This window comes from Platalea leucorodia, assembly GCF_965183815.1.
Source record: "Platalea leucorodia genome assembly, chromosome: 5".
NCBI lineage: Eukaryota > Metazoa > Chordata > Aves > Pelecaniformes > Threskiornithidae > Platalea > Platalea leucorodia.
In genome coordinates, this window is record NC_138827.1 from 64,041,389 (window position 1) to 64,055,321 (window position 13,933).

At 41.1% G+C, this 13,933-nt stretch overlaps 1 protein-coding gene across 1 annotated transcript in view; it reads right to left on the bottom strand.

Moving 5' to 3' along the window:
- The window catches only part of CPS1 (carbamoyl-phosphate synthase 1), a gene marked incomplete at both ends in the record, with an annotated part of 94,877 nt that overhangs the window by 1,724 nt on the left and 79,220 nt on the right, over positions 1–13,933 (bottom strand). The window contains 5 exons of the mRNA XM_082312098.1: positions 321–433; positions 1,399–1,458; positions 6,837–6,935; positions 9,888–9,962; positions 12,604–12,774. Coding sequence (XP_082168224.1) covers positions 321–433; positions 1,399–1,458; positions 6,837–6,935; positions 9,888–9,962; positions 12,604–12,774 — 518 coding nt within the window. The remainder of the gene's footprint in view (positions 1–320; positions 434–1,398; positions 1,459–6,836; positions 6,936–9,887; positions 9,963–12,603; positions 12,775–13,933) is intronic.

Below are 13,933 nucleotides of genomic sequence, written 5' to 3' on the forward strand. Positions count from 1 at the left end.
GCACAACTCTGTTAAAGGCATGACTGACTATCATTAAAAGCTACATATTCAGATCCCACATATCCTTGCGTGAAAATGTAATGTGGAGCAATACATTCAAGCCATATTAAATAGGACTGTTCAATGAGATGTTCATTAATTAAGCTGAAACCTCCCTGCTGTGACAGTTCCAGACAGAGTCAGATAAAACAAAACTTTTGGATTGAATCTGAAGTCCCATTAAATCACTACCATTGATCTCCACAGGGCCAGCAATTTGCCCCTTGTATATGCTGTCCTGGATGTTAACACAAATTTGACAAAGTGAGTATTGCTCTTACCTCCTGACCGGAGGGAGGCTCGGACTCTGGCTTTCCTGTGAGGGCCATGCCACAGGATTTGCTGGGATACCGTTAGCATTGAGCCAGTCTGAGGTTGCTTCTGTGGCGTAAAGCTGTTAAAGGAAAAGGTTACTTACTCTGTGCTTCATAACACTGAAACTTTTCATTTCACTCATGCAGGTCTGACCCAACACACAGCCTGGTTATCAGAGCTGACTTGGAGGGCATTTTTCATCACAAGGGTGTCTCTCCATACAGAGACACACACAGAGAAGAGCATGACTTTCCCAACTTTTTGTTATCTGTGATTTGCTGATGGATGATAAGCCAATGAATGGTAGTAACACATCCAGAAGCAGTTAAGTGGCTTAGCAAAACCTAAATCCCTCTTACTTTCAATAGGGCTTAAGTTCTACCACTTATAAATTTTTTTTTTGCTGCCTTTTTTTTTTTCCCTAGCACTAGGTTTTGAAGGGCACAACTGTAAATCCAGTAGTTACACTAATGCCACTGAGGAAAATAGTACTTAAATACTTAATACTAAAAAGCTCTTGCCAATCTTCTGTGGCCATGTTGTTAGCTACCTTTCAGTAGGAATATGGATGCAAAATGATGCAGAAGAGTTACAAGAGGGATGTAAACACCACAAATTTTATATGTCCACAGCTTGTGAATATCACTGAAGATGAAGCACTGTAAAGACCTTCTCCATATAAAAGGTTTCCCCTTCCTCCCCTCCTGGAGATCCTGGACATGGCATCCTGCTGGCATTTTTGTTTCTTGGAGAATTTAGAGGAGTTTATAATGTGACATCCTGGCTGCAGGCTGATAGCAGAGCCAGGGTTGTTCTTGCCCTCGTGACTCAGCCCTGTTTGTTCAATTAAACAATCATGAAAACTTTTAGTTGGGTGATACCTGCTGACTTTACAGATCACTTAGCTAAAAATCCCTCTTGTACTTTGAAAACTTCCTTTTTTCTGTGTCTCCAAATAAACTCCAAAGTTCTTCATTCCTCAGCAGGCCGAGTACATTTCAGATTTTGAAAACTCTCTAGCTTTAAATAACTGAGACCACCTACCTTGAAACCCTCCTCATGCAGTAGTTCTGCTACGCTGAGGAATCTGGGGCGGAAGGACTTCTGAAAAAGGAAATTTATTAGATACAGCATCAACGCTAGGATTTAGAAACAGTGTTTTGTTGGGCAACACAGAGCTCCTCCAGACTGTGCTAAGAGGAGAGGGTGTTTGTGTGTGTGGGCAGACATGCCTGAATATGCATGTACAGTGCCATTCCAAGAAAACTGTCTAGATCCTGAAGCCCAATTCACTCCCAGCTAAGACATATTTTGTTACAACACCAGAGTAAGTGTTCCCATACTAAGTTCAACTGCACCTACAGAAGATTTACTACTGCATATTAAATATCTGGGCAGTTCCCTTCTCACATACACCAACTAGAGTCTCCTCTGCTCTTAAACATCTTTTCGATCATTGCTCAAACATTTGGCCTTCTCTTCTGGCAAATAACAAATATGGACAGGCTTTGGGCTGCCTTTGGATGCTCTGTTTGCAAATTCACATGAAGAAGAGCCTGTGTATGTGTGAGTTAATTTCTAACTCCCATGAACATATGGAAAAGGAAAACACAAAACATCTCGGGAGACAGGGACACCCTGTTCCCACGGGGACCTGAATGCCCAGGTTGGGCACCTCTCTCATAAAGCACACATAGATCCAACATAATTTAGAAGAAATAGAGATAAGAAAACCTCCTGCAGACATCTGCACCTGAACAAGCCATTTTAGCGCAACAGGTGAGTGAAAATTTGATCCCAGCGTAACTTTCTTCTGGATGGTACAGCAATGCAAAGATCAGATGCGACACGTGTCCTTCTCACTGCCAAGGCTGGCCAAACCTTGCTTTTAACCTTAGCCTGGTCTGGCCATTTACAAGTAAGGTTATTGCAAGCTCCCTTCTCCCTGCTGGAGCTTCTGATGGCTTAACCTTTATGGGTGAGAAAGCAATATTCTGAAGGGTGAACGATTTCCTATGAAGAAATGGAGTCAACAGGTTTTTTTTTTTTCAAGCACTCAAAGAACCTCATTCAGAAAGCCATCTCGTTCTGTAGACTAACTGGAAAATATAAATATACAATGTGACAGGGTTGGCGGCTTCCCAGTCAAAGAGAACGGTTCTGCCTTCTGGTCAGGGGGGTTGGCTTTCACAACAGTATTATAAACTTCTATCAAACATATACTGAACACTTGTGACACATAAAACAGCCTCTCCATGAAAAGAAATTACAGCTGTCAGCTTGAATCGGAGCAGCCTCAGATTTACAAGCTGGCTGAAAGAACCTGTGTAAGAAACCATTAGTTACTAAAGGTGAAAAGTACAAGCAGATTTATTTAGTGGAAGATATTTATCGTAGGAGAATTGTATTCTTTTTCCTTTGTTGAAAAAGTTATATTTCTTATAACCTCTCTCTCATGTTTGCTAGCATGCCTTGCTATTTGTAAAGGACTACAATCCTCAGTTAATTCAACACAGCTACACCAGTTCTCACTACGATCCAGCTCAAAACGAAGCCAGCTCATCTCCTGGGATAATCTTGAATTCTGTATCCAAATCCACTGTAGAGCATGCAAAAATTCTGGTACATAAGGAACCAAGGCAGAAGGTTACCTTGAAACAACAGACTTGGAGTGCTGGGATTTAAAAATAAAATACTCCATCAATGCTTTCCGCATCTCGTGGTCACCAGCACAGATGTAAGACAGATGCATTCCATCCCAGAGATATCACTGAATAGCCCAATCAGGAAAGAAAATAAAATGAGCTTTTCAACTCCTCTTGCATAAAATATAAATTATTTAATGGCAGACTCATGGTTTCAGCATCATAGATTTCTCCGAATTGTGAAAAGAAAAGAGGTCAGATTATCAGCTTGCATAAACTGGCAGAGATTCATTTGTCTAACAAGAAAGCCATACTCCATTTACCCTGGGAGAGCATCAGGCCTTTAAACTCCTGCGGAACCTTGACCTGCGCAGTGTCAGGGAGTGCTCACAACTGAAGGAAAATCCAGTGGGCTTGAGGTCCTGGCTGGCTGCCCAACCTGCCTTGTGCTGTCCCACTGATGTCAAGGAGTGCTCGCCTGTTTGACCTTGAGGATGATTACTTTATTAGCAACATTTCTGCATGGCCCTAGTAGGATTACTGCTGGAACTGCAACCTCTAAGTACTCTACATGGATCCCCCTTTGCAAGGGTGGGTTCATTACCTGGGCATATGAGACCTGTTTGGACCGCAGATCACAGCACAGCCACTTGACTCTTGATTTGCAAAATACCCGAGTGAAATATTTGCAAGGAAACAAAGATCTCCCTCTCTACTATTGTTAACTACACCTATTTGACTTTCACCCTCAAGAAGGCAGCCTCCTCTCACCTCAACATAAGTAATAGCAATGACATAAAGGTGCAGGATACCGAATAACCTAAACATGTTGAGCCTAGACACTTTTGAGGGAAGCAGAATTCACCACCATTTAGCTTCTTTTTTTCTCTCTTTCCAAGACCTAAAAATCCCGTCTAAAAATCAGAGCAAGCAGCTAATCATGAAGCAATGAATCCTCTGAAAGCTGGGTATATTTTGAGTTCACCATCCACTGCAGATGAAACATAGCACCTTCCTCAGAGACAACCAAGTGGGCTGGTGTACGTGCTCCTGACAAGAATCAGCCTCAAGTGTACCAGAACAGCTTGCAGAAACCACCCCACAGTTTGAAAGCCAGAGGCCTCTGCCTTCGGAGGGACCTCCCCCCCCTCACAGCAATGACATTTAAACATTAAGTGATCACGGAGAAGGGCGTCCTCGTATCTGTCCTTCTGAGCCTGTTATTTCCCCTCTGAGGATACACTGACAACTTGGCCAGTTTGAGGTACATGACCTCATGTTTGTGATTAAAATGAGAACAACGCTGCTCATGTTCGCAGCCCGCCTTGTGCCTTGATCCTTGTGGCTCTTGTTTCTGCAGTGAAGGGCTCCCCTTTCCTCCAGCCTGTAATACTCAGGGAAGACCACTCAGTCTACACGTCAAGTCTAGGTCAGGATTTCAACCTTCCCTTCTTACAAGGCTTTATGTCCCCTCTCTGCCTGCAAGCCTGGCGGATTTTGAAACAGACCATTGAAAAGTAGGTAGGTGACAAGCTCCAAGAGTGGTGAGGGACCAATAAGTGGTTCTCAGCATTAACTTTACACTTCTTGTTTTGGAGTTTAATTATATAAGAAATATGCTGAGATGAAGAGAGACCTTCAGAGAGAGATTGATCTGTTGTTTTCAAGGGTTTTTTTGCAAGAAAATGAACTGCAAACCACTCATTAAAAAGGACAGAATCTTGTTACTTTTAAAAGGTTTGGAGGGTTGAGCTTTTGAGGTAGTTTTATCTTTTTTTTTTCCTTCTTTTTTTTCTTAAGACCTTTATACAAAGAACATTTGGCTCAGTTTAACAGATACTGACACAGAACCCACATAAATGCTTTCTATTGCTAAAATTACTCTTTGCTGCCTGTTCCCTTTTAGCTGCTATCGGGAAAATAGGCTTAAATTTTAAACACTGGGTGCTCTCCTTTTTTCTGCTCCTGGCTTTTCTTTTCCCCTTTTTTAAGTGCTGTTTTAAAATCTGCTGTGATTAGATATACAGTAGACATACAGTACCAACTGCCCAGAGTTTCATAGTGAACTTTTAAACTTTATCTCGGTAGCAAGCAAAGAGTTTTCTGCTAATTTGAGGTAACTTAGAAAAACAGCTTCAATCCATAGATGTGTGTGTATATATATATATATGTATATATGTATATATATGTATATTTAAGGACTAAGCAGTAATCTGTGTTAGCAGAAGTCATGTTCCTTTCTGGCCACTTTTCACACACTTCCTTCACATCCTCTGCTGGCACAGACAGCCCAATGCATTTTTCACACCCCAGTTGTCTGACAGGAAAATTCATCTATTCTATTTTTTTGTTTTATTGGCTTTATGCAATCATGTAGGGCATAAGCTTATTACAAGCACAACAGGGAAATGGCAGGAGGCAATCAGTTATCTTTATGGGCCCCAAGAATGTTCTAGTTGCAGTGGAAATGTCTGGGGTTTTTTGAGGAACATACACACATCTCAAAAGTTTAAAAGTGTATCTGACTTCAGCACCTCCTGCAGTTGGTAACTATCCTGTGATAAAGAACCAACGCTCTTTGCTTTTCTGCCTAGCTACTTTTTCATCCTGAACCGCACATCCTCCTTACTGATACAGAACTGTGAATGGTGCAGGGCTGTTCCTAAGGCAAACCCATCGGGAACTCCCTCATGTAAAGGCTGTTTGCAGAAGCCATTGAACCGGAAGACATTCCCATAATGACACCATTTTAACTTTCTGTCCCATATAGCGACTTTGAGGGATGCTGACAGCAAGAGATGAAAACCTGAAGTCCAAGCTCTACTCTGGTATGGACTCACCGGACCTCCAGAATGTGTGTCTGAGAGGCAGTCCCTAAGAAGAGAGAGCTCTGGCAAGATACAGAAACCAGAAACATTACTACACAAATGTAGTGTTCGTTCTCCCTTTCTGAGCTACTTACTCCTAGCTGATAGGAGCTGCATAGTAGGGAACAATATAGGCCACGCGCTGTCATCAAACAGGGAAAGGAATAATGGCAGCTGTGCCTCTAGGCAGCCAGGAAAGCAGGCTGCAGGGTGAAGACTGTTGTCCTTTAATCCCTCGCCCCACTGCACTCACGTATATTCCCATCATGACTCCAATGAGGAGAGGAACGTGACAGTGCCATACTCTGTGAAGGTCTCATTGCCTGACAGTGTTACACCAATAACTAGTCCCACAACATTTTAACAACATCATGTTTTCTACACTGTCGGATGACGCTACAGCTCTACCTGGAATGACATATATGCATCTATGGGGAAAGCTTAGCAGGTCCAGCTTTGCAGGATGGAAACTCACTGTTTTGGCGGGGTGGAGGGAAACTGGTTTCAAAAGGGCACGAGGCCATGTACAGATGAAGGGAATTTATATGTCAGGATTGGAAAGCAGCATCCCTAGGGGTCTCATTTCGGTGGGAGCAAGGAGCTGGCTCCGAGTTCTAGCTGGGATGTTTCTCTGAACTGATTGTCTACGGGCTTTGTTACCCGCAGGAAGGTGGCTTCTAACTCTCCGATCCCAGGCCACTGCTTGCAGCAATCCCAGGGGTTTGTCCCCAGCAAACTTTTGCAGCTCCCAGTGGAAACTATCAGGAGACAGAGGGGAAAAAAACAGGCCAGCCCCAGGGAAACGAGTAAAGATCTCTCCATAGTGTTTGTTCCTCACTGTCTTATTGCACTTCAAGATGGATTGCAGAGAAACACATTTAAGCCATAAAGACACACGAATGGAAACAAGGCAACAGTTACTGAATTCCTCTCTACCAGTCCTTTCTCAGCTTTGGCTTTTTGGACTCACCTGGATTCCAATCAAAATTCCTTCCTTAGGAAACGTAAACCCTGTGGCAAGAATAGCCTTCCGGAAGGCAGAGTACACATCGTCCCCGAAGCATGCAACCTGGGAAAAGGCACAAAGGTGGCGGCATGAGGGGAAAAACAAAAACAACCTAAAACTATTGCTTTAAAAAGAAACAGAAATGAAATTTTTAAATAGCGTCTTTTGACTTCTTCACGCAGAATCAGATTGCTTTTGCATGGAGTCTGCAGGCAGGGGGGATGGAAAATAAATCAGAAAATCATTGAAGACAAATCTCATAATTTTAATGAAGCAATAACGAAGGAATAAGCAACGCTTTAGTTTCAAACAGCACACCAAGGAGTAACAACAATCGATTCTGCTGAGTTATGGGAATGCTGTACACAGCCTCTGCTACAGTGTTTGTGAGTGTACTGCAAATTGTTTAACATTATATAATGCTTAAATACCAGTGAGTGTTCTGCATGCAGGCATGTTTCTCTGTGTGTACGCTGCAAACTGGGGTAAGACAGCACTTGTGCTGTCATGTACTTCCGGCATTTCTTGTGAAGATAAATCACAGTATATAAAGATGCTTTTCCATTAAAAGTCCACAGAGGTACAAAATTCAAGTAAAATGTTAGTATGTACTTAGGAAAACGACAATCATGCCAATTCATAATAATTTATTTTATATAAACAAAAACTTGATAAAGAAATGGATAAAAATCATATAGCAGTCTCCATCATTCAGAACTGCCTGTGGAGCTCGGTTGCTTACAGACTGTCATACAGTAATGATCTTCTGTAGAACTAAACTGTGTTCCTTATCAAAATTTGGAATTCTGATGACAAAGAGAGGAATGCATGAGCTTTTGTGAAAGTTAAAAAAGAGAAAACCCAATGCTCACTTTTTCTGGACAACTCCACACTTGTTGAAAAACAGTCAGAAGCAGAAACTCACAGGTTTTTCTCTTTGAAATAACAAATCTACGCACACATACAGATGGGATAAAGAGGCTGATTGAGAATTGCTCTCCCATTTCCCTCTTATGGTCCTTCCCATCACAGAGTGAGCCCTCACATTCATGGTCTGACTGTTACCATGGTGAGCAGAAACCAGTATTTCATGTAAGAAGAACAAATGATGATTTGCCAGATCTTCTAAAGTAAAAAAAGAACAACAAAACAAACAAAAATCCCACAAGGGAAAGGATAAAAAAAATCATGACAACTTGTATCTCAGCTTTTCTCTAAAAACTCATCCTTGAGTGTTCAGTCTGTTCTACAGTGTATCTGGCTGAGGGGCTACGTATATCCTGGACTTTCTAGGGTGGTGGACAGCCCCCTGCCTTGTAGGCTTGGACAAGGGATTTCCAGCCTGCTGGGAGAGGTTTATCGTTATGGCATGGTCAAAACAGCCACAATACTCAAAGGGATCCCCCAGCACTGTGTCTTCTACTGTTGTGGGAACGACTACTCCCAGCAAAATACATCTCTGCCAGATAGACGTGACAAATTCAAGCCCAAATCAAGCCGTGTGTGTGAAAAATATCTTTGAGGAATAATTGAGCATTCTACCCAAAGCAAGTTATTATCCTTACTTCACTCATAAGAAAGACCTTCATAACTGTCACATTTTATGGCATTTGTGAATATGGATCTTTCCAACTCATAAAAGTTAATAATCCCTCCCTTATGACCAAGGTAATCTCTAACTCCATATAAAGCTCAGAAAAATAATTCTTGCCCTTAGTTACATTTTTATTCCTTTTTTTTTCAGGGGGTTGTGATGGTGCTGTCTGTGTAGTCAATTTTGTTCTGAAAATAAGGAAGTCACAGAAGTCACTTGGCTTTCTTCTGCCCATTAACTACATTGAAAGGAAATCTTCTGCAATACTGTTTTGCACACATTATAAAGAGCAAAATAAAGTAATTCTGGAGAGATGTAGGAGACCTAAGGCTGTTCTTACCATGTATCCAGGTATCGTGCTTTCTCATACTAAAATGATAAGTCTTTCCCAATGAAAACAGCTCATGTAGGCATACCCAAGTGCATATCAAATGAAGCAGCCCAGGCTCTGCCACCTGCCTAGCTATGGTAGAGCAGAGTTAAGCCTAACCTAATTGCCTCAGTATTTAATCACTTCCTAAGTTGGCTTTCTAGCCCAGAATAAGTCTCTTGCCACCACAACTCTTTTCTAGAAGTAACAGAGCAAGCAAGTTTAAAGATAGCTTGGGTATTTCTACAGAAGCTATTGACAGCTCAGCAATTACTCATAAACAAACCTCTTTGTTCTAGATGAGTTAATATCTCTTCAAATGATGTAGATAGAAACCTGTACCCCTTGAGAAGTGAGGGCTCCCATCAGTGCTGAGCCTACACAGGAAGAGGAACAGCTTTGTGTCTTTACAGTGTGCCACGCATACACCAGAGACACATTTCGGAATCACCTCACAGCCGTGCTGTAGAAAGAGTGGGTAAAGTAACACAGTCCCCCCCTCACCATACCAACAGCCAGTACTGCAGCCATCACATTTTATTCACTCTTTCTCACCTTTTGCACCTTGGGACATGCCTTGATGGTTACCAGGCAACAACAAAAATATCACCACACATATTTGTTGCCTTTAAGTAACTAGCACGTTCCAAGACCAAACGCTCATGACCTGGAGTCTCGATATTGTTACTATGGCATGTGTCGATTGGGGGTTTTGAAAGCTGTAAGTGCTTGTCTGTCAAAAAGCAGGTGATTCATAAAACAGACTGACACACCGAGAACCACCCAGAACCCGACTGCTCTCAGATAAACTCATTCCAGGCTGTCCAAGTCAGGGAGTTGACATGCAGGTAAAGAGGGACATCCAGTGGCTGAATCAACTGAGTTTTCCAGGACAATATGTTTTTACGCATAAGAAAGATGTTTTCAATTTTCTAAAGAAGCTACACATGCCATCATGATTCAGGCAGTAATAAGATCACTTTCAAAGATTCATGATGTTTAGAGGTGATTCGGTTTAAAAAAAAAAAAAAAAGGCAAATCTAAAAGATACCTCCCCAGTAGAGGCCATTTCACATCGGAGAACAGGGTCAGCATCTCTCAGCCGGGACCAGGAAAACATTGGAGCCTGGTGAAAGAAAGGGGGGGTGGGGCAGGAGGAAGAAAGAGAATGAAAATTTAATGGATCATTTGGGAAAAAAAAAAAAAAAAAAAAATCCAGCTACACTTGGAAGTGACAGAAAGAGACAGAGATGAATTAATGCAAAAAAAGCACTGGTCAAGGCTGATAAGCAAAGAAGTACTTGGCAAATGAGTTCCGCCAGCATCTTGATGACAGACTGGAACAAATAAACATGTATTTCACCAGTAAATCATCCTTCTAACTCTTGCAGTCCCGTTCACATACTGAGGGCAGATTTCTAATCTGTGGTAGCCCACTATCACTATCATTTTTAGGACATATTTTAAAACAGAAAGGCTGTGAAGCATCTCATTCATGAAACAAGGAGAGACTATCTGAAGCCAGTCGTTTTTTCTGAGAAAACTGTTCTCCAACAGAAATTTTTCATTCACAGGAATCAAACCATTCCACAAGAATACCCTCTTTTGGTGTAAACCAGATGAAACTTCACAAATAATTTTCAGATTTTCTTTCTCCCTTCCAAAATACACACCCCTAATTTTTTTTGATCTTTTGTACGAAAACCCTTGATCATCATCATTATCTGAGAACTTAGGACACTGTGGTCTCCGAGTTCTTTTGTCTAATTTGACCTTTACAAAAAAAGGGGGGGGGGGGGGGGGGGGGGGATAAACTCTGCTAGATAGTCAATGACCACATGTGGCAAACATGGAACAAATCAAGAATTTTCTGCTAAAGAATCATTTTCTACAGGGTTTCTCTCCATCTTAAACTACTACTGGCATTTGCATAAAGACAGCATCCTTGCTGCTTAAAAAAGAACCTATTTTTAAATCCAAAGACATAATTCTGCTCTTGGAAGTCTCTGAGGGTAACACTGCAGACAAGACAGCTGCTGTTTTGTGACACCTAGCAATGACCAACTAAAATGTGACAGCAGAAATTCATTGCAAAAGGTTTCTCAATAAATGTCGTGTGTCTTGGTGAGTTTTAGATCAGTTTTGCTTCTATAAGTAAAGAGAAAATGTTTACAGTGGCCAGCTCTACAGCCTCAAGCTGAGATATGGCAGTCAAGGTGGATTATTTTTAATGCACATATTGTCTTGAAAGGTAACAAGCAACGAAAGCCGTCCACCAGCTCCCTAATTTTCGTCTGCCATGAACATGAAAATGTGTCAGCAGGAGCAGACTCTGGTACTGCAAATAAATCCTATTTAAAGCTTAGTCAGTCATGTTCTACTCAGGATTTAATCTTAGTCAGGCCATGATACTTTCATCACCCTGCAAGCAAAGATGGCAAGACAATATTTCAGTCACTAAAGCTAAAATGGTGGGACTTTGAATCCACAAAGGAGCAGCTATGTTGAGAAAGAAGAAGAGTTCCATATTCTCTTTTCCGAGCATTTAAGAACTGGTGGAGAAACAAAATCCCATTTCCATGCAAATATTCCTGGCAATAAAAACGTAAAAGGACAGAAAATATGATGCATGAATAACGAGAACTAGGTTTAACTGGAATATTTTTTTTATTATAAGTTTAGCATTTACAAAGGCATTAGCAGGTTTTTATATTTGACAAACCCACACAGAACATAAGCAGTACAAAAGGCTTTGTAGTGAAATTTTCAAGAATATAGTTGGGTTTTCCACACTGTAACCAACATTCCCAGGAGAAACAAAACTCTTGACAGTTTAACTAACAACAGTGCAGAAGCCCCAGGTCTAAATAATAGAAATTTATAAAACTAAATAAGACTCACAAACCCAAAAAAGTCTCAGATTAGAATTTCAGACAATGCCTATCTGTGGCATCAAAATAAAATGTAAAGCTACTTCTAGACTGACTGGCTTGCCAATAACCTGAGCTGGCTTTTAATAGGTCTGAACATTTTATTTGTGGAAAGATGTTAGGTGTTTTCCGATTCCTCAATTTTCACTCGATATGGAAACTATTAAAGCTTGAAAGTTTCTGTATAAACAATTCTCATTATCCATTGTATTTTCTGCGCTGCTGTTCTAGATTTTTATGATTAGGAACTTCAATTAATTTTTTTCTTCCATTAAGCATTCAAAAATATCTACAGTACACTTTGGTATCTTGGGTGCTATATAAGCTTAGTAATTATGAAAAGTAAAATCTTGGCCCCACTGAAATCAAAGGATCCAAGACTTTCACCCCCATTTTAACTGATGGTGCATATAAAGGGATTCCATGACTTCAACAGCCCATGTCCCAAATCCTGAAGATAAAATTTGGGGGGGGCACTCAAAACACAAATTTGTACATGTCCACACATATAGTAGATAGTATTATGAAATAGCCTGAACTTCAGTGTTCAATTCTGCAAGTGCATATTTATTATGCAGTTCATAAACATGATTCAGAGCAGGTTAGAAGTAAGAAACAAAGGGAGATTGATTTTGTTAATAATTACTGGATAATTTTCCTTTGATTTTTCTCTAAAATTCCCAACGTACATTATCTTATGGAAACTGCAAAAGGTCAATTTGGCCTTTGGCCAATGAGTAAATTGTTCTCTCTGGGCAATAAAGTACTAATTGCCCATTAATGCGCTAGGTGCTGGTTCTGTCGTGGGTTTTTTTGGTGTTCTTTTGGAAACCATACCTTAATCCCAACGTATTCGGAGGGAATAATGGGATGCTCCAGTGTGGGGAGGGATGACTCATTAAACTCTTTTCCAATCATCACTTTTGTGGCCACATCGATGAAGTCCACACCCAGAGTCTTCGATACAAAAGGAAAGGAGCGTGAAGCCCGCAAATTGCACTCTATCACCTGATGGGATTAAAAAGGAGAAATACCACGGTCAGGTACTGTGCGGTGAAGAAATAGATTGATTCATGTTTCTGGAAATCAGTCCTTACTCCTCTTGGCAGAGATGCTCTTCAGACTGCCAAATAAGAGGCACAGAAATTGTGTTCAGTATTAGAAACAGTGATGACGAATGCGTAGTGGCCAGCTTGAGACACAAGGAGTCTGCTGTTCTGCAGCTGAGTTTCATCTATGTTGTCTGAAAATTAGAACTTCAGAAAACGTGTTGTACTATACCCTAAGTTAGTATGCAAGAGGCGTGGAAACGTGTGCACAGACATTAGGTACAATCTTGAGAAGTCCACCTTGTTCTTCTTCCCTCGTAATGCCACTCCGTGAATGACTGGGCTATCCTTATCGACTTTCCTCACGTACATGCAAAAGTCATTCAGTGACCCAAGCAAGAAGCAAAGAAGTTCTGCATCCTGCTGAGAAGCACACCATGGAGATCAAAAGCAAAAGAATTGCTGTAAGTGAGAATGAAGGGGAAGTGAAGGGCGACAAGAATAGGTAAGTTAACACAGAATGCGAAAGAGGGGTTATCCAGAGAAAAGGCAAGCACAGCTGAGGGAAAGCAAGGAAGGAAAAACTCCATTCTGTCCCTCTGTGGAGTTTCTGAATAACTGTGTGAAACAGAAGAAAGGTGAATAACAGTAAGCACATTTTTCTCAACTAATAGGCCAAACAGGATCTTTCACCAATAATGCCTCTCTTCTATACCATGTCAGGTTTTCTTGCCATTCACCATCTTCTCAGTCATACTCTGCTCACGTTCCTCTGACCTTCTTCCATTAGCAACAGAAAGCCAACTGTTACCCATACAGGGTCAGACATCTGCTGCAGTTCTGTTACTGATAGCTATGAGGACCATGCTATTTAGATAACCATCTTAATGGCTTATATTAAGGACTTAAACACTTAAATTGTCTTGCTTTCTTTCCAATGACTTGGAAGGCTTATTTTAATGATCGAAATAGCTAAAGACAAGAGAGGATATCTGAGATCTAAAAGCAGTGATATTCAATTCATAGGATGAGGCGCAGGTCCCAGTGCTGTGCATCATATTCAAAACTGACAATTTTGGGAAGGACAGCAGTCCACAACAAAACAAAGCTAGTGCTGA